General features: G+C 36.4%; 2 protein-coding genes across 2 annotated transcripts in view; both read left to right on the forward strand.

Moving 5' to 3' along the window:
• The first annotated feature begins 2,774 nt into the window (after positions 1 to 2,774).
• Positions 2,775 to 27,859, forward strand: part of LOC106032420 (HBS1-like protein) — a 60,069-nt gene continuing 34,984 nt past the window's right edge. Inside the window, exons 1-4 of the mRNA XM_048075650.2 lie at positions 2,775 to 2,932; positions 4,770 to 4,835; positions 6,583 to 6,720; positions 9,757 to 9,951. Coding sequence (XP_047931607.1) covers positions 2,890 to 2,932; positions 4,770 to 4,835; positions 6,583 to 6,720; positions 9,757 to 9,951 — 442 coding nt within the window. The 5' untranslated portion in view covers positions 2,775 to 2,889. The remainder of the gene's footprint in view (positions 2,933 to 4,769; positions 4,836 to 6,582; positions 6,721 to 9,756; positions 9,952 to 27,859) is intronic.
• Positions 10,874 to 15,568, forward strand: LOC136790451 (uncharacterized). Its single transcript, XM_066994254.1, has one exon. The coding sequence runs from the start codon at positions 11,269 to 11,271 to the stop codon at positions 12,079 to 12,081; it is 813 nt and encodes a 270-aa protein (XP_066850355.1). The 5' UTR covers positions 10,874 to 11,268; the 3' UTR covers positions 12,082 to 15,568.

The following is a 27,859-nucleotide window of genomic DNA, read 5'->3' on the forward strand; positions in this document are numbered from 1 at the left end:
TACCTTTCATGAACCTTGCATCCACTTACAAATAGCACTAACTGAGCTATAGCTAGGGACTGAGAACTAAAGCTCATTATTTCCTGAACACTTCAGCACCTCGTCACCTTCCATAAAATTAGAGTGAAGGAAAGGCAATGGATGATCACAATGTATTTATGACTCTGATGATACTGCTGTACTATGAAATAACTACACTTCTGTATGAAATTCTTTTTCTTGTTTTGCTTTGCAGATCTTTATTTGCTATAAATTACCATACTTTAAATGAAGAAAAATAGCCACCTCCAAGTTTACAGTTAATGTTGTGGAAAGACCATATAGTATGTTGTCTCCTACACTGGGCTTAGATAATCTTTGTATTTTTTAATGCTATCATCTTTTTTTCTTCTTTTAAATATTAATTTTGAAATCTTGAAAACAATGTTACATTTGAATATCAAGCAAATGAAACGTGGGTTGTATCTGCAGGGGTCACAGTCCCTGAAAATCAAGAGCGATAACATGCTGAATGTGAACATAAAATTCAAACATGAAAAGATGATTAGTTGATAAGCAGCTGGTGATTTGTGTAAAAAGTGTGATTAGAAAGGATAAAAGAAACATCTTTGGAATATGATGGTCAGGTTTTAAATGAGAAATGTTACTACTTGAAAGAGAAAAAAATTCTAAATTTACATGAGTACCATTTATTGGACATTTAACATTTGAAAAATGGGATCAAAGTAATTTTGGAGGCTGAAGAAGCTGCTATTTCCAAGTTAGAGCTGTTGGAGGCAGACTGAGAGGATGTTGTGAGGGTAGTAGTGCTACAAGATCTTAAGTTACCTTACTAAAGGCTCAGATAGTACATGCTGGAATCATTTTTTGAATTTGGAAGTGTGTCACTCAACAGGGGATACTGCCACAGCTCTACACACTGTTACACAAACCTTTAAAGGATGTGGCCTCACATCTTAGAATTTTCTACAAACATTCCCATTGCAAACTTATTTTGAACATATCAGTCTGCTCATCTAGTTGTTGACTTCCGCTGCTATCAGCAGCAATGGGAAAGAGCTATTTAGAAATTTCACACATTTCTGCTGGGAATCACTACTGTTACAAATGGTTTTAGTAAATTTTTGTAAACAGCCTTAATCCTTTAAAAATAGGATTTGAAAACACTCAAGACCTCCCAAAGGATGTTTTGTACCATGTAGAACTTAACATACAGCAAGAGTGTAATGTTAAATCATAATGCATGGTGGCAATTCTTCACTTCTGTATCTTTGACCCATATCAAGAGATTGGGACTGATAGCGATTAACACAACTCCTGTCAAACCTCTGCTGTACAGAACATTTGTGTCAATGAAGGTCATCAGTACAACAACAGTAATTAGAAATTTTTATTTCCACCTCCCCTTTAATCTTAGCACCATGTGAAAGACGTTGTACAGATCATAAGTTTGTGCAGCTGCATGTGCTGTTCTGTACAGATTAATTAGAAATATGCAAATAACACAAGGAAACAATCTGCACATTTGCATACAATTTGTATATGAACACAAACTTTGGCTTATGTTTAACACACCCTGCCTCCGGCGGTGACAAGGAAGGATGTGGAGCAGATAGTGACAGTTTTGGCTTGTGGGAGGGGACAAGACGATAGCTGGGTGCTGGCTGGAAAACCAGGGGCGTGCTTGTGGGGATGTGTGTCTGGAAGGTGGGATATCTGGGGACATCTGGGCCATGCAAGGGGCTGGAGGAGGCCGGATTTGTGGCAGTGTCTGAGGAGGACAAGAAAATGGTAAATGAAGTATTAGAGGTCTCAACTGGAAGGTAGAGACATCTGACTTGAGAAGTACTGGTGAGATCGCCTACCTAGCAGCGCGTGAGCATGTGGGTGAGTGCAGGTATCTGGGGAACAGCTGAGCCACGGAGAGGAGAAGGAGCAGAGGCTGTTGAGCTGGAGCTCAGCAGAGGCACACCTGTGCTACCGAGGCCTCGGAGCACCAGTGGGCCTGCGACCTCCCTGTGCTGCTGCTGCTATAGGCGTGTGCTTGCACTACCTGGCCTAACTGGCTTTTAGGTGGTGCCTGTCATCACATGGCAATGAAGTCAGACCAAGAACACCACAGAACCCAACTCCTCAAAGTATTGGCATTTAATGCTGCCAATAGCAACGCTACACAATGCAGCCTGCGTTTACCTACAGCCACCAGTTTAAGCTGGTCAGCTGCTGGGCTGCATTGGTTGCTGGTGACCAAGTAACCCCACTTGCAGCACGTGTCTAAGCCTCTCCAACCCCGCAGTACACAATGATGGAGACAGTGTTTTGAGTGCGTTCAAATGAGCATTCCCTCCAGCGAATTCATGCCAACCCAGAATACTGAGCTGTCTTCACAGATGCAACTGTTTCGGATTTCAGTGACCTTAAATATACATGCTTATAAATATAAATGCTTATACACGCACAGTTCCAGCAGTTTATCACCTTTGTGCTTAATGAGTAATGTCATAGACACAGAGGGTCACACTTCAAATGTCAAAACAGCGGGGTCGGATGGCTGAGTGCTGATGGGCAGCGTGTGAGGGGAGCAGCCCCCTTCCCTTCCCTTCCCTTCCCTTCCCTTCCCTTCCCTTCCCTTCCCTTCCCTTCCCTTCCCTTCCCTTCCCTTCCCTCCCCTCCCCCCCCCCCCCCCCCCCCCCCCGTTGCCAGCCGTGCAGCGGCCGTGACAGGCGGGGGGGGTGGAAGCACCGCGCATGCGCGAGGGCCCGACGCGGGCGGAAGGGGCCTGGGCGCGCATGCGCAGGATGATTCGTCCCGGCCCGGCGGAGACCAAGATGGCGCCCTAGTCCCGCCGTGCCAGCGCCAGCGCGGGCAAGCGAGGCGCCCGCCGCCATCATGTCCCGGCACAGGAACGTCCGAGGCTACAACTACGACGAAGGTAGTGGCGGGCAGCGGCCGCCGGCGGAGCTGCGGGGGCCTCCCCCCCTCCTCGGACGCCGCCCCCGCTCCGTCCCCGTGGGGCCGTGGCAGCCTCCGCGGCGGGGCCGGGCCCGGTGCCGGAGGGGGGCCGGGGGGCTGCCGGGGCCGTGGGAGGGCAGAGGCGGCCCCCTCCCCTCCCGCGGGGGTTGGGCGAGGCTCTGGGCGAGGCCTCGCACCCCGGCCGGGGACAGCACGGCCCCGGCGCGCTGGGCCGAGGCGCGGCGGGGTGATTCGCCTGCCCCCCGGCAGCGACCGCCTCCCGGAGGCGTGGGAGTGGTTTGAAAGCCGGCCCAGGTGTAACCGAGCCGGCCCCGCTGCGGGCTTGGGAAAGTTTGTGGTCTTGGGCCGGCCCTGGCAATGGAGTGCTGATATTCGGCCAGAACATGGAGGTGTTGTCCTAAAGATGGAGCTGAGCGTCTGAGGAAGAGCCACCTTCTCTGTCATGTTTCACTCGACAACTCATTCGTTCCCTGCAAGCTTATGTCAGAGTTTGGTGCTTACCTGCAGGCTTTCTTTGTTTCCCGTCCCATTAATTTAGGCAAACTGTCAATTGCGCCCTTCACTCAAAGGTTTTGTTTGCGTTGGCTCTGGGTGTGGAAAAATAGACCTACTTCCACTTGGTACTGTTTCAGATAGCACCTTGGTATGGGAGCAGCTATTTTGTTGCCACTCTGTCAGATACAAAACATTGCACCTGTCCACTGAACATTTCTTGCAAAGTGCATAGTTGGGTTTTGTGCCATGTTTTTGCAACTTCGGGGCAAGTCATTTAAATCCGTGTGAACCATTACCATTGCACGGCCTGCCTTGCGGGTTATACTAGTGCAAGTATACCTAATAAATTACCAAATAATTCCGTGACTCTTTTGGATGGATATGATGTTTGTAATGTCCCAGCTCAGTGGTTGTTAAGTTGATATCAGAGTACAGAATTTCTTTTTAGCTGCTAGCTTTTACCTTTCACTCTTTAAAAAAAAAAAAAAACACAACTCAATAAACAAAAATACACGTTATCAGTTAACCTGTCAAGCATGTGCAATAACATCCTTAAACATGTTCTTCATGTATTTCATTCCTACTTAGTGACAAGTGCAAATTTATTTTCAAGACTTACATAATATTAGAATAATTTATTTTTTATTTGGAAATAGTTTACTTTCTCATTGTGATTCCTGATTAATAATTCTAGATATGATTTTTATTTTCTTAATTGAGAGAGTGTATGTCTATGTGTAGGTAGTTGAATAGGATTCTTCCTCTTTGGTTGAGACAATTTTGCGTAGTCAAAGGGAATTGTGAATTGCATTTTTGCCTTGCTGAACGTGAGTTAACAGGTGGGTGACCATAAGGATAGACCGGAGAAGAAAGGTGAGAAGTTGATAAGTATGGAGTAGAAATACCAGTGTGAGTTACTGAAATAGGGATCTCTCTGTGGTTAGACTACTGAGATGTCAAACAAAAATATCAAGAGAAGCGCTATGGTTAAAAGCCTGTAGAACTGTAGAAAGTTGAGTTTGGCTTATGATGGCTGTCTTCCAAAGGAGATGATGAAGGAGGAGCTGTGAAGCATTGCAACTTTAAAAAGTTTTCAGCTAAGGAATAGAGTATTAAATGCTTAATTCTGTTCTCTAAAGAGAAAACCAATTCTGTTGTTGCAGCATTGAATTTCTTACCCAGGCAAATTAACAGTACTTACTTCTGAAATACTTAATACCTTATATGAAAACTGTCATTTGAACCAATGCATGAAATACTTAGAAATTGTGCAGACTAATCTTAATGGTTTTGCTTCATAGATTTTGAAGATGATGATGTGTATGGCCAATCAGTAGAAGATGACTATTGCATTTCTCCTTCAACAGGTTAGTTCCAGTAATTACATACAAGTACTGTCTACGTGTTCAATCATGCCATTTTATTATCTTGGATAATGGATGGTCAGAATGTACCTGGAGACGTAAAAACCTGGTTTATGGGGATGTGTTGATGGTCTTAAAACGTATAGTGTCTTTAAAAAATGTCAGTAGGACTTGGCTGGGCTTGGCAGCTGTGATTCTGCTCCTGGTATTTGACATCTCATACACAACTTTGAATAAAAGTTTGGCAAGGAGTCTTACTGTTGGATGCACCGCCGGTCCTCAGTTGCTTCTGTTCTCATGCAAGATTGCACGGTGTTAAAAAGTCTCTGAGCTTTGGGAACATCGCAAAATAGGAGCAAATATAGTGATGCTGCGGGCTTGAGTAGGATGTGATTGGAGTGGCGGAGCCTAGCTGAATTCAACTTGACTGTAAAACCATGAGGTTGTGTTCATCACACAATTCTCTGAAAGATTATTCAGGGTTTCCCCAGCTTTGGCAGTGTTTCTAGAGCTGAGTAAGCTCCGAAAAATAGTATAGCTGATGTTTATGTGAAGCTGTGCTACTGCAGGTAACTTGACTGGATCTAAACCCACTGCATCTGTGATGTAGTCTGTGGCCTCTGGCCACAGGTACTTGATTTAATTAGGTCTTTAAAAGTCTGTTCCTCTGTCATCCTGTTCTTTTTAGATAAGCTAATCAAGGTGTGTATTCTTGTTATTTGTAGTCACGCTTCCTGATTTAAATTACGATGGTCTCATATTCAATTTCTAAGTTTAACTGCTAGGATTTTGCAGACATTTGCTAAGAAATAAGATTTTATATTAATAAGTTTTATATTTGTTGATGAACTCTTGTAATGTATAAACTGCTAAATCGCAAAATTAATTCTGGTGTTTGTGCACTATAATTTTCTGAAGGATTCTTTCTATGTAATTCTTTGTATACAGAATATAGTAGTCTTTTAATATAGTAGTCTTTTAATATTAATAGTTGCTTCAGTTATGGTGATTGAATATGCAATAGTATGTGTTTGGGAAACAGTTGCTAAGGTAATACTACTTCTGGATATTGCATGTGGTTTCAGTAAGTATTTCTGAGCTTGGTAGAATATTAAATTTACAAGGACATTAGAAACATAAGGACATCAGTTGATGTTATGCTTTGTACATTTCTGAGAGTATGTCATGAGCTCCTGTTCAGCACGAGCTGTGTATATATGTCTGTATATATGTTAATGTGCTGTTAAATCAGAATGGAATTATGCACCTGTTAAAAGTTTGGTGTGAATGTACATTTTAACTCATGACCTGTGTTTCCAATGAAATTCCACAAAAAGAAGAATGTGCTCAACTGAGTTAAACTGTTATCAATAGTTTGGCAGTGCAATACTGTAAAAGCAGCATTTATTTTCATGCTATTTTTTTTTGCTGGCACTGAGTTAAAAAGGAAAAAAAAAAAAGTGGAGTAAGGTTATGAAGACATTAGGCCATAGGTATGGCCTTTTCAGTATGAAAAATAGTTTTTCATACCTGGAATATATTTTTCTATTTGTGTACTGAACTTTGTAGAATAATTGCGTTACATAGACAGATACAAGGGTATTGTCCAGCCTGTCTTTTCACTTGGGTGAAAACTGGTCAGCATCCTAACTTTTTTTCTTGTAGATAGGTTTTGTTTTTGAAGGAAGAAATAGTTGAATTGTTTTAATACTTGTGTTTTTTTACTTTTTTTTTTTTTAACCTAATATAGCCGCTCAGTTTATCTACTCAAGACGAGACAAACCAGCAACATGTGCTGAGCCATTAGAAGAAGAATATGGCTACGAAGGTACAGAAGATACTGCTGGTTATTTTGCATCCAATCATCAGTTGGATGAAGTTGATAGAGGTAATTATAGAAAAATAATAGTTCTCAGATGAATCTCTGTTATGACTTAAAGACTAACTAAAATAATCCTAGGTCAGTGTTTATTACATGAAAGACTCGCGTTCACTATTTTGTAATCTGGTACTAGAATAGCATTATTTTGTAAGCTGGTGTTAGAGCAGCACACTTCATGAACAATAGCATTGGTGGTGGTTCTTCAAATTTGTAACTACCTTTTGTGTGCTGCTTGTAACTTGCTTGCATACACTGAAATATGGTCTTAGTTTATAATTGGAAATGATGAGATTTGATATGAAATTCAAACATAAGAACAGCTGTACTGTTTCAGACATCTAGCTCAATATTTTGACTTTAAAAATGGATGACTAGGGGAGAGTATAAAAAACAGAGTATTTATAGAATAGTCTCTTGCTTCTATTACATTCCAAATTATTGCAGTTAGGAGTATTTGAGAGATTTTCTAAATCATGCATTTCCTTGAAACAGTGTCTCTAGATTCCTGTATCCTCTCCAGTCTTATCTAATATTGTTTTGAACCCACTGGACCTTGGTTTCCATTCAGTCCTGCAGCTGTGAGCTCCAGGTTCCAAGCAAAGTTCCACGCTGATTGATGTGGGAAAAAATACTTGCTTTTGTTTTTTAAACCTGCTAGCTGTTAGCTTAATTAAATGTTTTGTGAAAAAAAGATTCACAAGTCTCTTTCCTAAGTATTAATAGCTAATTTAGTTCTTAATTTTTTGGGAATATTCAGGATTATTTTTATGATGTTAATAAGCACAAGGTAAAGTGTATCGGTGAATGAACAGACAATAAAACGTATGAATGAAATTTGTTATTTAAAACAGAACTTGCAGAAAATTCTGTAACAATAGACAAATCTAGATTCAGTATCAAGTAAATTGGTAAAACCTATGATAATATGCAGACATATGGGTAAATCTGTTAAATTGGGGTGTAATAAACACGTTTTTGCAGCAGGAATTAATGCTGCGTAGGGTAACTTAAAAAACAGTCAGTCAGTCTGTGGATAAAGGTAGTCTAGACAACACAGTAGACTGGGTTTTTGAGACCAGAGGAGGGGGGGAGAATCACTTTCCTCACCCTGCTGGCCACGCTTCTTTTGATGTAGCCCAGGGTTTGGTTGGCTTTCTGGGCTGCAAGTGCACTTTGCTAGCTCATGTTGAGCATTGTTGAACTTCATGAGGTTTACAAAGGCCCATCTCTCAAGCCTGTTCCGGTCCCTCTGGATGGCATCCCATGCTTCCAGCGTGCAACTTGGTGTCATCAGCAAACTTGCTGAGGGTACACTCAATCCCATTGTACATGTTACCGATGTTAAACAGCACTGGTTCCAGCAGTGACCCCTGAGGAACACCACTTGTTACCAGTCTCCGCCTGGACATTGAGCTGTTGACCGCAACTCTTTGAGTGCAACCATCCAGCTGATTCTTTACCCACCGAGTGGTTCATCTGTCAAGTCCATGTCTCTCCAATTTAGGGACAAGGATGTCATAGGGGACAGCGTCAAATGCTTTTCACAAGTCCAGGTAGATGATGTTAGTTGCTCTTTCCCTATTCACCAGTGCTGTAACCATGTCGTAGAAGGTCACCAAACCTGTCAGGCATGGTCTGCCCTTAGTGAAGCCATGCTGGCTGTCACCAGTCACCTCGTTATTTTCCACGTGCCTTATGATAGTTTCCAGGAGGATCTGCTCCATGATCTTACCAGGCACAAAGGTGAAACTGACTGGTCTGCAGTTCTCTGGGTCTTCCTGTTTTCCCTTTTTTAAAATGGGGGTTCTGTTTTCCCTCTTCCAGTCAGAGGGAACTTCACCGGACTGCCACAACTTCTCAAATATGACGGATAGCAGCTTAGGAACTATAATCCGCAAGTTCCCTCAGGACCTGCAAAATGGCCAGCAAACACATTGTCCAGGGCTCTGCCCGTACTTGTTTTGAAGAGCAAATGCAGGGAAGCATAGACTTGCTGTTTGCGTTATGGATCAAGGCAGCTGATTTAAGTAACCTCGTGGAAGCTGGAGTTCTGTGGTGTTGGATTTGTTCAGTAGAGTTCTTTAATCCTCCCCATCTTTGAGGAGGTGTTCAAATAAAGAACGGGCAGTTTTCTTCCTGTTGTTTAGTCGTCTTCCTGAAATCCGAACTGGCAGAAGACATTCATGATTTTCAAGATTTTCTTCTGTTGTGTTTGTATCTGATAAGAACACTACTTCCAGTGAATGGCAGCCTCATGAATATTCAGTCTCCAGTTGTGTGGAAAGTCAAGACATAATAAGGTTTATTTTAGTTGGCAATTTTACTGTCTACTTTAACTTAAGAAAGTTTGCTTACCAAGTTGTATACTTTCTTTCACTGTGAGCTATGCTCAAATTCTGAAAATTGAAAATAGCTTCTATATATTTTTTCACTTTAAGATTTGATTATTTAAGTTCTGTTTTAATTTCCCTTTACGTTCTATGACATTTTTTCATAAAATTTCATTTTATCTGTACCGTATTTCTGTATTCCTACATAGAAATACGGTGCAGATAAAATGGGATTTTATGATCCAAAAGATGTTTTACAGTTTTAAGAAAGGTAAAGGTTGCAGGTAATTTCAAAGAGCTGACATGTTGATCCAGGGATGCTAGTATTTATTTATTTTTTGTTAGGGCCTGAGGGTCCCAAAAATGCTGTTTTATTTTAGATCTAAATTATAGCACCTGTAAACACTTAAAGTGTGCTGTTAAAGTTATTCAAAGTCATTTAGTAAGTCAATGCAGAATCCCATTTAAGGTGATTATTTGTATTTCTTCTCTGCAGTCAATTGTACATTAAGATTTTTCAATGATGAGACTTTAATGAATATATAGTAGTCAGTAATATGTTCCTTGTAGCAATAGTTGAAATGAGTCAAATATTCTCCAGGGTTTTTGGGTAAAATTTATCATGGTAAGAAATCAGATGCATGGTGTTTGTAGGCTGCTCTATTAAGACTTTATTTTGTGCCAGTTTATAACAGTTATTTGTCTTTTATAGCCCGTCTTAATTCATGCCTTGATCAAATGAGAGAAGTTTTGGCAGAGTCTGTACCAGAGCAAACAATGGTGCAAGCAGTACTGGATAGTAAATTTGATGTACAGAAGGCCTTGGATCTTGTGCTTTCCCAAGGCAGTAAGCAAAATGTGAAGACCCACAATGAGGATGCTATGATTGTAGGAAAGACGACAAAAGGTATACTACTATTTAATTGTTTGGATTCAAGATGATTCATTTCTATGTACAATTTAATTTTGGCTTCACAAGCTGTGAAGGTGATTATTGTTGCATTAGTAATTTATTGGAAGTTTTAAAAACACCAACTTCTATTTCTGTGTTCTAAAAAGCATTTAAAGGAAGCAGTAGCTTTTCTTGAGTTGGAAGTCAAAACCTTAGTCTCGGCTTAAATTCTGACTGTAAGCAACCATCTGCATTTCACAGTAAATTTCTGTATTCTAATATAAGACTTAATTGTGTGAATACATTTCCTAAGTTGTACTTAGTATTTGTTTGGTGAGCTGATATCTCCCATCCCAAATGCCTCTTTTTTTTTTTTTTTTTGGTAATGTTTTAATAGTAACTCTTGTGGTTTTGTTTATGCTTTAAATCTTCATAACCTTTGCTGGCATTTCTTTGCTGATTTGTAAAGTTTCTTAAGTATTTCAGTAGATAACCATAATTTAATTGTAGAACAGTGGATATATGTGAGTAACACTTAGTAATTAAATGCCTTTTCATGTTTCTTCTTGATTTTTGTTGCTGCTGTCTACTTAAAAAAAAAATAAATGGATGTTTCGTTGTGACTGCACTTCCATCTGAAAATTATTGGCTATTGTAAGGTAAGGAGACTTACTTTGTTGTCCAGAAATATTTATTAATAAAGACAGTTTCTCTTGTGCAGTAGAAAATGTTGCTGACAACACCAGCAAACCTGGGCTTGGAAACTTGACAGCCAAAGCTGGTTCAGCTTGTTACTCCTTAGTTGCAAATGACAAAATGCTACTTAATGTTAAAAAATCCAGCGTACCTTCATCTGAAAAGAAAGGATCGAAATCCTCATCACTTGTTCTGTCTCCTTTCAGTGATGATTTGTATAAAGGATCACTTTGTGAGCCTGTGAATAATCAGGCAGAGAATCAACTACCAGAAAGTGCTAATGTAATAAGTTTGATTCCTGACAGTGAAGATGTTTGCTTTAGCATAGGAAGTAACCCATCTGGAAATTCTTCCTTTAAGAAGTTCAAAAGCAAGGAGACACAGGACTTAAAATCCTTGCTGACGCAGAATGTGGCTTCTGATTCTCTGAGTCTTCAAGACAGCATTCCTCTTGTTTCCTTAAATGTTTCTGATAGTAATAGTAATGCAAATTTTTATAGTCCTCCTTGTATATCAAGTGCTTTAGGAAAATTGGCTCTTGATAATGAAGTCAGTAATACTGCAGATAGAAAGAATGAACTTGAAAATTTTTCTTCACTTGCACAAAGTAGAAAACAAGAAAGCCCCTCTTCACAGATGGCTGCTTTGCCGGTGTTAAGGTCTGGAAGTACATCATTGGCTGACTTACTTCAGGAGCACCAGGAAAGTGGTGCAAGCCACTGTTACTCTTTGGCTGATCTTTATACCCAGTCAACAGCCAGTCTCACAGATAGGAGTTTGGGAGCATCATCATTATCACAACTAGTAAGTCAAGCACAGACTTCAGGTGGGATGCCAGAGTTAACAGGATCTTTGTCTTCGCTAGCCCTCTCTACAGTTTCTCCACTAAAGGAAGTCGAGAACTTATCACTCTCTGATTTAATAGCAGAGGCTATTGAAGTAGATAATACTCAAGAAAAAAAGGACGTCTCCATGCTCAGTGTAACTGATTTGAGGCCCTCTAAAAGAACAAACATTGATTTAAGTGTCCTTTTAAAAAATGCAGATGCATCTGCAGAACAAAATGTAATAGGACAGTCAAATATCTTAATTCCTGAAACAAAACATTTAAAAGTAAAGCAGGGAAAAAGTTCTGGTTTTGCTAAAACGAATAAAAAGATCAAAAGAGGGCTTACTTCTAAGAGGCAGGACTTGTCTCTTTCATGGGTGAAGGCTCTGTGTGCAAGACCTTCAGCTTTTGCTTTAACCTTATGTCTTCGTTATCCTCCAAAAGGATATAAGCGACACACAACTGGTATCCACAAAGCTTTCCTATACAGTAGACAAGTACAAGATGTAAAACCCAAGGAAATTGCTCCTATAACAGCCATAACACCGTTTGACTTCAAATCAGCATCTCCTGATGATATTGTGAAAGCTAAACAACAAAAAGCATTTACAAGACAGTAGTGCAAAGAAAAGTGAAATAATTGATGTTTATATCTTGGTATATTGGAAAAAAAAATAGGACCTATTTATAATCCAGAATTGAATTTTTAAACTTTTTAATTGACACGGTAATTCTCACTACTAGATTGGTAACAAATCTGTATGTGAACTTTTAAGGTGTTGCACTGAATATTTTTATTTTTGCCTAATTTTCACTGACAATTTAACATTTTTAACTTTTATGAAGTCTTGAACTTTAGTATATAGATAATTCATGTACAAAATTCTGTAAACACTCTTAGACTTCTTGAAACACCCCTCTAGGGGTGTGTGTGTATATAGTTGGGAAGAACACTGAAGTATTTTTGTAAACAATTTAGTTTTGCTATGTGGTGTATAGTTTGGGAAGTGGGAACCTCAGTTTATATTACAACTGTTCTATTGAATATTCTTAAAGCTAAATATTCTCCTAAGGTATGTTACTGAACTACCACTCGTTACTGATTTATTTCCACTCAATGTCGCTATTCTCTTCTGTCTTTATTGTACTTAAAATATTACAACAGAAATACCTTCAGTTTTTAAAAACGTCACTAACCTCAGGTTTTGATTAATGGTTGTAATAGGACATGTATAGTTTTTGATAGGACCAAATTTGTTGGGGAGCAAGTTAACAAAGTTAGAATTGCGTTCCCCACTCTTTCCACTCTCCAACCAGCTGTCAAAATGTGAGTTTTTTTGTAGATAAATACCTGGCATGTGTTTCATAAGAAGTTTTAGTAGATTCTACAGTTTATTCTCAAGTATTTCAGAAAAAGTATTGGAATAACAATTCTCCTTTCAAATTTAGCATGGAGTCTTTGCTTAATGGAAAAAAAAAACATTTTGGGCAAAACATAGGTGCTGTTTGTATCTGCCTCTTGCATGTTTTGAAGAAAACTCCCATATTAGTGAACATGTGTTCTTTTCTACTGTTGGCACCCATCACTGTTATTTTAAAGCTTTACACTGAAGATTAGAATCAGGACATTTTGGACTTAATTTTTTAGCTGGTTACCATATTCCGATGCCCTTGTTAGTCAAATTAGTAACTGCATGTATGTATCAATTTTTCTATTAGTATACATTAATTCTTTTAATATACTTCCAATGTCAATGTCAGTGTTTTAGATCCTGATCAGCAATATGTGCAATAAGGGTACTGCTGCAACTAAAAAAAGAAATAAAATACATTTGTATACTCTATTGCCATACATTTATCCCTACTAAACTCGGCAGCTAGTATGGAACAGGAGATAAAATTTTAATCTATTTTAAGTCTAGTTTTCATTCAGCATGTTGTATCAAAAAGAATGCAAAAACTGAGGCTTATTCTTGACTTCAGGTTGCACTATAATTTTCTTTCTAAATCAAAACAAATACGTTCCAGTGCTCTCAGGTACAGATTTCACGTTCTGTATATTTTGATCGTTCATCTGGTAATGCTAGCTGTTGTCTTTTAGGACTATGTTGACTATGTTATGTTGACTTTTAGGACAGTTTGACCTCTGACCTCTTGAATAAAATTGATATTTCTTATCCTTACTAATAAAAGTTTTATCTAATAGCAGTGCTGCAGTGTTTATGTTCTAGGTTACATGTTAAATGGAGCTGTCTGTATCTGTACTTAGTTCAAGTGCCTTAAAGCATTGAAGTGTAAGTAATACAATCCAGCATACATACTATGTTCTCATAAGTTCATCAGCAGGAACAGACTTGATATGCTTTCTTCACCTTTTTGTTGAGGATCTCCTTTTCTCCATAAACTAACATCCAAAGAGTTTCTGGAGCCTTCTTGGTTAGTGTCACGTGCCTGTTCAAGATCTGTTGTAGAGGTCTGGCTGCTACAGATTGTACATATACACTATTTGCTTCATTTGTTAGTCTTAACAGCAAATTCTGATTTTTGAACAGCCTTAAATACTTTTTAGCAATCTGTTTATCTGGAGTTAGTCCAGCTATTAACTTCATACTGCTATAAAGTTGAAATGTATTTTTCCTGCTGGGGCAAAATGGCTTACTTGGAGAAGTTTAATAATTAAAGTTCAAATTTTCCAAAATGGTTCATGTTTTTCTAGTAGGAAAATTATATTTTTTAAAAGTAAAATATTAGTCCAAAGCTTGATGTAGGCATGTCTGGCTATACAATGAGATGTTTTTGCTTTCTTATGTTCCAAATACTATTTGGGCTCTAATTAACATTTTTGTAGGTAGAGTTTTCTAATAACATGCATTTTTAATTTTATTTTTTCCTTCTAAATCTTTTCTCTTGTTCTTTTTGAACTTTTCATTGTTGTTGGTCTGTTTTCTCATTCCCTTGACTGCTGTTCTTTGCCTCAGACTTCTTAGCATTTGTAATAACTTCAGAGCAAAATACTGGATATGTACCAAGATGTACGTTACATGGGTTCATTTGGGTTGTATGTACAAGTAGTAGGTAGCAATGTGTAGTACTTGGAAATCAGTGGCATGGGTTTCATGTAGATTAGACTTTGAACAAGTGAGTGAAGCTAAAGGGCATCAGCGTTATGTGTTTATAGGAGGTCTTACTATGGGATTGATACCTTAGTAAACAACTTTGGATCTTGTTTGGTAGCTAGCTTTTCATATATAAATATTTTTTCATTTGCATGTATCTGTGTTGTCAGTGATGTTGAAGAAGCAGTACATGCTGTTCAGTGTATAAGGAGGGGGGAGGGATTTTTTTTCTTCAGTTTGTAATACTGAATCCTGAAATGAGCCTCAAATTAGTACAAACCTGCAGGCTGAGCACTGCAAAGCTATGTGATGGATAAACCTGAATTCCAGTGAATTTTCAGCAGAGATTTATTTCAATGTTTGCAAAATTTTATTTTTTTTTCAAACCAAAGGTAATATGTTGTTCAAATGAAAAAGGTATTTTAATAATTTCCTTAGTTATTCATTAATTTCCCTGAAATTTTCCATAATGAGAACCAGGTTTGTTTTATCAGTGACAGTTTAAATTGTCCTAGGATTACAATACTGCATGATATTATCGTATATGGTATTTTTGCATAAGAGCTCTGCTCCGTCTTTGCACTGAAGTGTCTGCCTAATGAACATTAGATTTAGTTGTCAGTCTATCTGTTTTATGCTTTAAAATAATAAGCTTATTTTATTGATTTGTGTATATATATATTTTCCCCCTGTTTTACAGCTAGTATGTGTTTTTGTCTAATATGAGTTAGCTGTAGTATTTGTTTTGGAATTCATGTATTTACATTGTAAAATACTTGTGTCTATGTTGACAAATACAGACATGCAAAAGATAATATTTAAGCTACATAGACCTAATCCTGCTGGTGTTGGACTGTATACTCTTAAGGTATTGTGTACATTAAATTTATTTTGTACATATTTTTTAATTAAGTGGCTGCTGAATATTTTTTTATATAAATTTGCCTTTTGGATATTGCTTTATGTGCTTAAATAAAATCTATGTTCTGAAGTACTGACTTAATTACAATTTCTTGTTCTTCTACCTACTAGAAATGGAGTTGTAATTTAATGTTCTATAATGAGTTTTTCTGTTGTGGAAACAGACTGTAATTCTTATCTAGGTTTGCACAGCATTATTCTTTTCATGGAGGATTCTTCTGGAGAAAGTAAGGCAAAAACTGGTATATGGTAGTGCATCTTCAGATACTGTATTGGGGCTCCAGTTGGCTTTTGGTTACAAATGGGTTTTTGAAGTTACTTAGATCATCTTAATAGCATTTTCAAACCTTATCAGGGTCTTAGAAAGGAAAGGATATCAGTGAAAGAAAGAAAAAAAGCTCTAAAAAGCTATCTAATACTAGCTCTTTGTTATAGTAGAAAGTCAAGCTACTACAGCTGAATAAAAAAAACAACCTTTCTGAATACATCTTCCATTTTTCTCTTTTAAGTTTCTTTTTCTAGCTGAACTTGTTTTGGAAAGTTAGGGTAAATTGATTTTGATTTCTATCTGAACTTGTTTTGGAAAATCTGGGCAAATTGAAAGTCAAAATAAAATACGAGAAGAGTAGGAAAATAACAGTGCCTGCTGGGATATCAGAAATGATTGCTGCATTGTACGCTTTGGACGGTGATTTTAATATAGTTATAGATTATTTTTAATCACAACAGAAAATGATGTTTTTTTCAAAGGATAGGATGTTAGAAGCATAAAATTCAGATTTTAAAACCATGACGTTAAAACTTCACATATCTAGCTTTTATTTGTTATTCAGAAATAGCTATATGAGTAATTTCTCCTTGAATTGTTCAGACAATTCTCAGGATCTTAAACTTCAGAAGCAGCCAGGTACTTGAATTTCTGGAACTGTTGTACAATAATATTTCGAAGAGACTAGCTGGTACAGAGAGTTAGTCTGTGTAATTTTGTGTTCTGACTTTTTTACTCTGATCATGTAATTCAAATACATTTTTCAGAAATCAAGAATTTCTGAAACTCAAAACGTAAGCAAAAAGTTTCAGAGCAACTACTACTGCTGCAAAAATGAATAGCTATGCGAAATTGTATGAAGATAGGGTATGAATTGTTTTTATGGAGTATAGGTAGTTAATTACAGTACCTTTTACAAGGGCACTAGTCAAATACAGTCTTCTGTGTCTCTGAAATCTTCAGTGTTCAGTTTTGCAAAGTTATTGTTTAAACATTTTTTATATTAAATGTTGATTATGAGTTGGGGTTGGGAAGGGAAAAAAAAGCAAAATTTCATCTCATAATTCACTAACTATTGAAAGTGGTTGCTTATCTGGTTTTGTTTCTTTGAGAATTGAGGTAATTTTTAATTGATAACGTCCTTTTTTTTTCTGAAATACAGGCAGCTGATAAACTCTTAAGTGGATTTTATGTTCAATTCACAATGTTCGATCTTCTGTTTAGATGATGAGGAAATGTCATTACTCCAAATTATCTATACTTCTGTGTGCTAATGTTTTTGACATTACAGGATTTTTCCATGGGGATGTAAGAGAAAAGGTTTTTTTGTTTGTTTTTCTGGAATGTGTGTGTTTATTCTCTAGTAGAAAACATGGATGAAACAACAATCAAAGCCACTGGCGATTTATTTACTTTTCAGCAGCTCTCTTGTGCTTCCTCAATCACTGGATATAATGGGATGATTTAATGAGAATGGGTCTGAATTTTAGTACTGCCGTACTCTACAGCAATTGAGTAATTGCTCCTTTGTGTAGACTTGTCTTTTGAAGTACTTTTTTTTTTTTTTAAAATAACCAACAGTTAAAGCTAATTACAATTTGTGAATTAAGGTGATTTTGGGAAATGAATGATTCTTATGAAATGGTCCTTAAGTTTCTGGTGTCTGTGTGGTTACAGAAGTATGTTATCTGGTTTGTGGAAACATTATATTGCATACTTAAAAATGGCCTGCTAGAAACAATAGTCTCTGACTTTAGAGGCATGTCTGTGGTTTGATCAATTAATAGATTTGGATATTTAGTGTTGGTAAGATTCCTTTAGGAAGCAACTCATTGCCCTCTACAACGTTCTGTTAATAAAATACAACGTTCTGTTAATAAAATGAATGGGAGATGACCAGAACTTGTAAAGTGGTTGTGGGCTTCAGAGATTAAAATAATAGATTTTAAAAGAGAGTTCATGCTTCATGAACAACTTGCTAAAAATTACAGATTTATGAAGACACAGTGCAAATTGTGTATAATGAGAATACGGGTGCTCTAGAGAAGGTTGTTTTTTTTTTTTTTACTAGTGAGGTATTCATTTATCACGTCAATAGCAGATGAAGATGGACCTTATCTTCATATTTCAATTGGCTATCTTGAGTCTCTTTGCATCTATAAAATCAGAGTGAAATCTTAGTTTTGTTTGTTTGTTTGTTTGTTTTAGGTAGTGATGTTCTTCACATACATAGCATTGCTCAGGTGTCTGCTTTTTTCCGAGCAGTGACTGCTTAGTGATGTTCAGAGATTCCAACTTGAAGTGCGCTGTTGCAGTATGTTTGCTCTCACTATAGTCAGAGAAGCTGCAAAGTTCAAATTTCTCAAAAATGTTTATGTAAAAATGGTACCTTCTTAGTCAAAAGGATCTGCATTCTGTGCTTATTTGTTTAATTTCTGTTTGCTTTTTCTGGCTAAACTACGTTTTCATTTCTTTTTACCCATGTTAGTATTTCAGAACAAATACAGATACTGGTGAGTGAGCTAGATTCTATTCCATTTCAGGCACTGTTAACGGAATTGTTAACCACTTTATGACACTAAGATTTTTGGTTTTAGTGATGCATGAGCAAGAAGGAGGTCAGATCTCTATAAATGTGCCATCCTTGCAGGAAATAAAAAATACTGTGAACTGAGTATGGTTAGTTTGATAGGTGGTAGGTAGCAAGGAATATAGTCTTTTTTTCTTTTTTTTTTTTAAGGAAGGCATTGTCATAGTTGAACTCTTTGGGGGCACCAGCTATTTTGTATTATGGTTGTTTCTCAAGACTAGCAGGGGCCTTTATAGGGCTATATGTATAAATGCTTGACAAGAAACAAGTTTTGCAGTAAAGAGGCAAAATTGAAAGTAAGGCACCGGAAGTTGAAAAGCCTTACTCATGATGTGCTAGATAATCTAGGAATAGAATGCAGGTCTCAAGCTCAAGTCTAGTTTTCTAAATACTGGGCTGTACTGCTTTGTGGCTGTTAACAAAGAAGTGTGTATTTCTTCACTGGCATTTATTGCTGATTTATGATTTTTATTAATAGTGCAGGTATTCAGATTATTGACGTAGTTATGAAGATGGTCTAGGCAGTTTCAAGAATACAGCCCACAAGCAAAACAACTAGATGCTTAGCTTGCATTTTGTTAACATTGTTTATCTTTCAATTTTCTAGAATTCTTTCTTCGCCTCTCCTGTATAAATATCTTCCTTCACTTTTGCTTTACATCAAAAAAAAAATGATTAGAAAAAAAACCACGAATGCTACCACAGTGTGACTTAATGTAATTAGCTTTTTCTTTTCAGTCAGTTGAACGCAGCAAAGTTTGGTTTTGATCCATAATGATGAGGGTTTCTCAGTCCAAGGACAAATACTTGTCTTCTGGCTTTATAGCCAGAATATCAGTTGGACATTGATATTAACAGGTAACTTTGGTCACTTCTGCTGTGTTGTTATGGGCAGGTGAAGTTGGAGATCTTACTGAAAAAACTCATGAACTGATATTTTTCAATTTTATTTTTAGGGACAATTCCAAATAAATCTTGGAGGAAAAAAACATTCTGAAGTTTAATGTCCAATATATTTTCACTAGCCAAGAAGAAACCCTGAGGTTTTACTTCCACTTGTCATGCATGAAAATCAGTTGGCTATGCCCATGTGGCTCAGAAGAATTTTTTTCCCCCAACTTCTATTGGCTTTGCTAATTATTCACTAATAGCAGTTCTCAAATGCTTGCTAAGTCTGTTGTACTTAGTAATACTCAGGTACTGCATGTATTCAGTCTGTCACAAGGAGAATATGTTCTTTACCGAGTGGAAATGTTTGAAATCTGACATGACTGATGATAGATCTTAAATCATGGAAAGTAATGAGAATTTAAGACTTCCGTGTTTTAGGTAAGAAAAATGTATACACAGACTTTAAGAGAAGTTACTGAATCTTGACATAAGGTACTGTGTGGGTTTTAGAAAGGAAGTGGCTTATTTCAGGGAAAAATGTGTCATCAGCAATGAAAAGCTTTTTAAAATCCTTTGAGATACCTCTTTGAGCTTCTCCTTGTATATATTGTACACCTACACTGGAAAAAGTGACACTCCAGGCGTTTTCTGAGTTTTCTTTTATGGTCCTTTAACACTAGCATGGTTTACCTTTTTCAGACAAAGTATACACCAATGCAGAGTTGATCATTTTCACAATTGACTACATCATGTATAAAAGTTGGGTATTTTGGTTGGAAACTAAGAGAGCTTAGACTAAAAATGGTTGTATCCTTTTCAGAAATTTGGGATTTCAGAAGGACCAGAGATCCTGGGGAAACAGTAGCTCTACTTGTTCTTACAGTGGCCTTCTATTATCAGTCCTTTCAGATTATGGTAAAGATCAACCACCATTTTCTTTTTTCGGTGTCTCTAGAAGGTAAAGTGAAAAATGTACAAAAATCTCAGATGTGATTGCTGGGTTGCAAGAAAGGTATGGTTGGAATCACAGTTTTTAAAAATCTTGTTAATTGAAAGTCTGCAAGGTAATGCACTCTTCACTTCCTATTTTAGTAAAACATTTTTTTGTCATATACATAACAATTTGTCATATACGTGAATTTTCTCTGTTAACATGTGAGAACTATGTATCTGTAAATTCCTTGTTAGTGTTGAAGGGCAGTTTTCTTCTTAAGAAGATCGTTGGAAAGTCAATATAGCAATGGGCGCAGTAAGTTAAAGTTCCTTCTTTCCTTGTATTTCTTTTTATTCTGGGTGGACCAAGTGTTTATTAAACAACTTTAGACACTTACAGACAGTATTGAATGTCCATTATTAATATGTCAAGGTTCTAAATACTTGGTTTATATAGCATTGGACTGTCATATTTGGATAAATACGGTGCTGAGAACACCAGTCAGTCTAATGCTGGTTCAGCATGAGCATTCTGAATAATCAGAATCATTAGAATATGAGGCAGGCTGGTGTGAGGAATTAATGGAATTAATACTATAATGGTTAAAAGATGTAAAAAGTTAGAAAAGAAATAAAAAGTTGTTTTCATTATAGGATTCCGAAGTTCTGAAAAATGGTTGTAGAATTATGTACAACTCATATGAAAACTATATGGTAAATACATACTCGTCTTTGAAAACATAACTTAAGGAAATAGTCTTTCTGAAATTAAGATACATCTCATACAAGGACTAATTTATTATTTTATACATTTTTATCAGGTCATTGATCAGATTTTTGTATTGTCTGTGAGAATTATTTTTTTTTCTAATTAATTGAATTGACAGCTAGTGTTCTTCAATAATAGTGAGTGTTCAGCTTTACCATTCCTAACCAACACTTACCCCACAGCAGGAAACAAAATTCAGGGACACTTGCTTTAAGGATCTATTCATTTAAAAGCAGCTTAATTAGATTATTTATATTTTATCCCTCTGTTTTCTGAGGTAGAATACTGTTCTTTAGAGACAACCCACTCTTTGCAGCATGTATCATTTAGCAATTCTAGGGATAAATGATTGCTGCTGTACTGCTGTTGTATTATCAATTTAGAAGTTGTAACTTGCCTGAAGTTTGCATTTGAGTGCTCAAAACAAGGGTGTTGACAAGACTTAGACAGTGGTATTTCACAGTTGTACAACAATACATTTCAGCTCTATAAAGTAGTTAACCTAAACATTAGAAGTATTAGTGTATCAAATCCAAAATTGTCGGAATAAAAGAAGCAGTTTAAAATATAATCAGTTACCAACAAAAAGGAGCTTGAATTCTAATAGGAAGCACATGTAAAAATTCAGAAATGAAATTAAAGGGCAAAAAAAAATCCTGCAAAGATGTTAAAATACAAGCATAAAATACAACATTGCTTTACAATGTATGTTTTACTCTAGATATCTTTCCCTGCAAAAGCTATTGTTTCTTCCCTGTAAAATTTACGTTATCAATACCTGCTGTATCTCTGTACTGTCTTCTGGATGTGTTTCTGCAGTATCATAGATTTGCTTATTATATGTGGTTCAGTATTGTTACAAAACTTGTTAGTCAAACTCTGCCGTATTATGGCATCAACAGAAATTCTGCCCACTCACTACTTGTGTGCCTCTGGTTTTACCCAAACTGTTTTGTCCTTGGGTGTTAAAATATTACCCCTTTTTAATCACCTTCCTTGTGTATACTTTCATGATACCATGATTCTTTCATGATGCCTGACACATTTCAGTGTTCAGAGTAGACAGTTACAAATGCTTTCAGTCCCAGGTTCTTCCCTCCGTACCCGTGACATTTAAAATTTGCAGTCAGAATCTCTGGTAGAAATTTATGCTGAAAAAGCCATAAGCTTGGAAAAGTAGGGTTGTTGGTAACTTTAATATAAAAGATACCTGTGTGTGCAGAACATGTGATGCCCAGTTGACAGAGACTGTAACTTGTTGTTGCTTCAGTTCTTCCATATTTTTACTGCATTTAAAAACTCATATTAAATGGAAATTTTATATCTAATTAATTCCAGAATATGAGTTGAAGTTATTTTGGGTACTCCTTGTTTGAGTCCTTGTTAACCCCTTTTTGTGGTTTTAGAATCACATTTTCCTATTTTTAAAGTTTTCCTTTTCCCTGTTGCTGACCTACGTAAACAGGAAAATGACTAACTTTGCTTGTCAACTAGGCAAGATGGTGAAACTGAGTATACGCGAAGTGCTACTGAATGTGTAAGTTTAAAAAAAAAAAAAAAGAGAAATTGAAGATTTCTTGGAAACATTTTTCAAGGCAAAAATGTGATTTGAATTGTATGATTTTAACGCTATTTTTCTGGCAATATACATATGCTAAGAAATATTGTGAGGCTGTGGTTGCTATCTGTATGCACGCAGTTACTACTGTAAGTGTGAAGTGTTTTAACTCCGCTTTCACTGCAACATGGAAGAAGAAGAAAACATTGAAAAAATGAACTTCAGTCCACACAGGTTCCTCTCTGAAGTCCAGGTAGAGTGAAATGCACTTCTTCAGACTGGCAAGTGAACTTTCCTCTTCCCGGTATTCATCTGCATCTGATAAAGCTTACAGAATTTATTTGAAACTATATATTGTGTTGTACTATATTCAGGTTTTCTTCTAGACTCAGATACACAGCTTTTTATAAATCGGCTTGGGTTTCTGAATAGTTATAGCAATGAAGAATGGAGCCTCCAATGCTCTGTTTCGTGTCACTCTTATATGCAGGGTGTTTTTTCCACATAATGGGTCTCCCTTGTTCAGAGTATGGTAACATTCAGTCTCTATTTTTTCTCGACTTAATTAATCAATTCATCTTTGATAACTCTGGAATCCTGATCTTTGACTTGGGGCAGAAGAGTTCATAGGAAACTGTGGAACAGTTAGGAGGAGTTATCAGAGGAATAATGTACATAAGTAATGCAAATGTAATATAGATAGGTAATGTAGATAACGTAAAACACTTATAAGGGGAAAAGTTAATGTAAACAAATGAATTAATTATGCCAAGGAGTAGGGCAATTTTTATAAACTTTTCCTAAATTTTAACGCAAAACAGTGTTTTTTTAACATATCTTTTGCTTCTTAGACGTGTATGTTACTGTGTGTGTGTATATATATATATATATATATAAGTAGCTTACCTTTTGCCTTGCTTACTTGTACCTTCTTACCTTAGCATGACCAGGGTCTCTGCTTCTTGCAACAGTTTCCCTGATAAATACAATTATTGCCAAATACTTGGATATTATATCAGTTAGTGAAAGCCCTACTGTCAATTTAATCATCTGATTTATGTTAGGTTCACTAAATTCCTAATAATATCCGCTGTTACTGGCAGCATACATAATGTGTTCCCTATGGAATAATGTCTTGTGTATGATCTGTTTTTGCAACATGTTTGGACAAACAACATGGTGCGTAGTGGTGGTCCAGGAAAACTGCCTTTGTAACTTTTTGGATAGCTTAAGATTTGTCTCTAAAGTTGTACTAATAGATGTTTATATAATAATTGACTGCAGATGAATTCAGTATGTTGGTTAGCCTACTGCACTGATGGAGCTTGTGTTTGTTTTGCAAATTAGATTCAGAGATCTTTAGCAGTTTCACACCTAGGTTTCAAAGATCCTTTGTCTGTAAATGTGTTGCCACTAATACATTTAAATAACAAAGAACAGTAAAGCTTTTCTTTTTCAATACGCTTTGTATTTTTAATAGCCATTGCTACCTCTGCCATTTTCCTTTTTCCCTTCCTAAGGTTAGACCAGATGATCTTAGAGGTCTTTTCCAACCTGAATGATTCTATGATTTAAACGTACTCATGAACAGGGCAAGATAGCAGAGTGGCAAACCAATTATGTTTATTTTGGAAATGAGCAGGGTGTCTTAAATTAGAATTAAAGGAAATGGCAAAAGCAGATGCTGAAGCCCGTTGATCTGACAGATGAGACAACAGAAAAAATAACAGTAACTGGAAGAAAATAACTTGGCAGTAAAGTATGCCTCAGTAGTTTCAGACTGCTTTATCTAATCGCTTGCTTCTCAATCCATGCGTGGAGAATGTGGTTGTCCTTCTTTAGGAATGTGTTTAGTAATGTCTGTATTTCTTTGTTAGACAGTTTATATTTCTTTGTTAGACAGTTGATGTTGATCTATTGAACTTTAATCTGTGTAGCACTGAGGACAAAACTGAGATTTTACTTTTCTGTCATTTGGAAAAAAAAAAAGTTGCTAGGGTTTAGGAGGTAAGTTTAAAAAAAAAAAAAAAAAAGGTCCTATACAGCACAGGAGTATCTGGAAAATGTACCACCAGAGAGCTCCTAGAGGTGATGTAACTAGTTATATCATAAGTCTTGAGCTTTGAATTGTAGTAGTAAGATAGAATAAAAATGCTGATTTGCTAGTATAATTATGACCAGTTAAAGGCTTGTCCAGTGGAGAGCTGTCAACATACGAAATAACATCTTCTTATCCCCCATTGATTTGGATGTCCTACTGCAAACTGGTAGATAGTTTGGTTTGAAAGGACCCTTAAAGGTTTAATTGATGTTGAATGTCTTCTAAGAGTACTTAAACTGTCCCATCTAAATAGAAAACATTTTAAATTCTAATTTCTTTTTAATTATTCTATGTCAAATTGTATATAAGAAAATCTGTTAAAAATTAAGTATTGTTTCTGAAATTTCTATAGAAGAAATGTGATGCTGCAGTAATTTTTTTTTTAAAGCTACTTAAATGAATATCTTTTAGTTGAGGAGTAATGGCATAACCCTCCCTCCCCCTGTAATCTAAAATCATCAGATAGTAAAGGAGTGGAAGAGTAGATACTTGATCAATATCAGCCTCTGGGATTGAAAAAGAAAAAGCAACACCTTGTAATTACTTCGCTTGGTTTTGATAAGCGTGTGTTTTGCTTCATTAAATTTAGTCCTAGTAAAACAAGTACTATAAAAGGTGTATGTTCACTCAGCAAATTTCATTTGAACAGATTTTGTGTGAAATGTTTAACTTCACCTAATTTGCATGTGCAAAGGAGAACAATGCATTTTTAATGTCTTTTGTTTCCCACTTGTCCTTTCTTAACAGTTATTCTTTGTTACATTAAGAATGATTAAAAAAAAAATTGAACCTGCTTAACATTTTACTCTTCAAAATAATTGCTTTATTTATAAGTGACTTTTAAATGTGTGTATTAAACAGACACACAACTTTTTGAGATCATTCAATATATCATTTAACTTTTTACAAGGTTATACATTTCCAGTATCTTCTTAGGTTTTGGATATTAAGAGAGTAGTTGGAATTGCAAAAGAGGCAGGATTTTCAAGTTACGGTTCCACCTTTGAGCTATGGTGTTTTGTAAAACCCTGTAAAATATATCTGAAGTACTTCTACTCTATCCTTGTTCTTTCATAATTGGGGGCTTATCAATTACGGACGGGAAGTTCTTTTGTGGTTTGAGATCATCAGCCGTGAGGAATCTTTTGCATCATTCCATCAGCTGTATGATTAGGGGATGACCTTTTTATTCCCATTTCTGTTGGCAAACACCATTCCTACCATCTCTAGCTTTACCTTTAATGAAATTGTAATGAATACTGTCATTTCCTTTCATCTTTGTTATAGGTAAAACTTTCAAAATTGTAGTCTGTTGCTGACTTTTTGTAAAATGGGTAAGTAGAGAACGTCCATCTTTTGCCATTTAAAAGAAAAAACAAACCAGAAGGGGGCGTTTCTGAGGATATACTATTGAATTAGCATAACCTTGCAAGCAGAAATGCAGAATTTCAGTGAGTGTCTCCCTTGTAATCATGCAATTCCTACTAGTGTGATTAAATGCATGTTTCAGTTTGCTGTAGGCTCTGTATATTTGTATGTATATATAGTTTTCAATAATTGATGTACTGCTTGACCATATCTTTATTTTTTTAACTGTACTTAATCTGTTGAACATTTTTTAAATAATGTCTTATGTTGCTAAACTGCTTTTTTTTTTTTTAGTAGCTGATGAATTCTTGACTATATGATTAAGTTATTCTTTTGGTCCTTTGAAGCCACACATCTTTCACTCTGAAGTAATGTTAATGTGCCCTGTGCTATGACATTGCAATCTCTACTGTGATCCCTTAAACCACAGAGTGGCACCAGTAAATGTATTTTTCTTATACAGAGCTGACTTTGCAGAAGAATAGAAAAGTGAATGTGTAAAGTTTATTTATTTTAATATATATATATGTGTGTGTGTATATATATATACACACAAGTAAATTTGCCTGACTTTTAAGAAAGCATTGATTAATTTTCACATATAGGTCATGTCTCTGACCCAGACAGGGTCTAGTGTGGTTGTAATGTCACCAGCAGAGTGGGAGAGTTGCGGATTCAGAGAGCCGAAATTAAATAAGGTTTTAGCTAATCTTACCTTGGAAGTTCTCACTGCACTAAAAGTTGACAGTCTGGAACTCAAGCTGAAAATACTTGCAGCTTCAACATGCTGAATTGTGCAGGACTACTAAATACATTTTTTTCTTCTGCAACTTTAAAAAGATACATCATTAAGTTTCTGGAAAAAGTATGGAATAGTTGTGGAAGAGCTGAACATTTATAACATGATGCCACTTTTTGTGTGCTATCAGTTTGCCAGTATAGTTTTCTTTTATATTATTTTCCATATTTTTAACTTCTTGCTGAGGATTTTAATTTCTTGCTGAGGATATTTTGGTGCATAAATGAAAGTTGTGGGTTGGGAAAGCTTTCTCTTGTAAGATGACTTGCATTCCTGTAATACAATCAGTGGGAACGTACTTGTGTAGATGTAGTCAGTGTGTGTGTAAAAGGTGTGATGTTTCTGAATTACCTCGAGGATGTGCAGGCAAATAGCACCATCCTCTGGCATTATAATATTTGTTAAGAATTAAACCTGAAATTACAGTCTGTTAGTTTTGGAAATTGAATTCTAATTGTAATAGAATGTACATATTGTACTTTCAGTTTTACTTACTCATTTTGGGTCAAGCTTTTAACAGAAATTCTGTTAATTTGCATGGGCTGTGTGTATTCTGTTCAATTAAGTGAGCAGCAATGGATATATCTTTTTAGGGTTATCCTGCACAATGTGCTGACTCTGCTCTTTACATGACCATTTATGGTAGGAAGTTGCACTTCAGAAATACTGGACTGAGCTTCTTCTAAATCTGTGAAAGACAAATCACAGTCATTTAAGAAAAAATCGTTGAATTAGAGAACACCACCAACGACTTAATGTTGTGTCTGTGGGGGAGAGTAAAGATGCGTGGTACAGAACAACTGTCAATGTCTAACACAAAATATTTTTACAGCAAATTGTAACTTTGATTGCAGATTGAGGAGGAACATTATTGGCATTGCTAGAGAGTAGTGCAAAGAAATACACCTCCCACAAATAAGGTTTCGGTAGTTACAGGATGAGTTGTACTGTGTTACGATTACATGAAGATTGGATTTTAGTCCATTTAACTAGAAGCAATAGGCATGAGAAATACCTCGGGGACATTATCATCAAGAACTTGACAGACGAGAAAGTCACTGTTTTGACAGTTGTGAATTTGTAT

This window comes from Anser cygnoides, chromosome 3 (genome assembly GCF_040182565.1).
Source record: "Anser cygnoides isolate HZ-2024a breed goose chromosome 3, Taihu_goose_T2T_genome, whole genome shotgun sequence".
NCBI classification, from domain to species: domain Eukaryota; kingdom Metazoa; phylum Chordata; class Aves; order Anseriformes; family Anatidae; genus Anser; species Anser cygnoides.

Excerpts from the sequence above, each read along its gene's own strand:
- LOC136790451 (XM_066994254.1), top strand. The coding sequence starts at position 11,269 with ATGGCTGCTTTGCCGGTGTTAAGGTCTGGAAGTACATCATTGGCTGAC.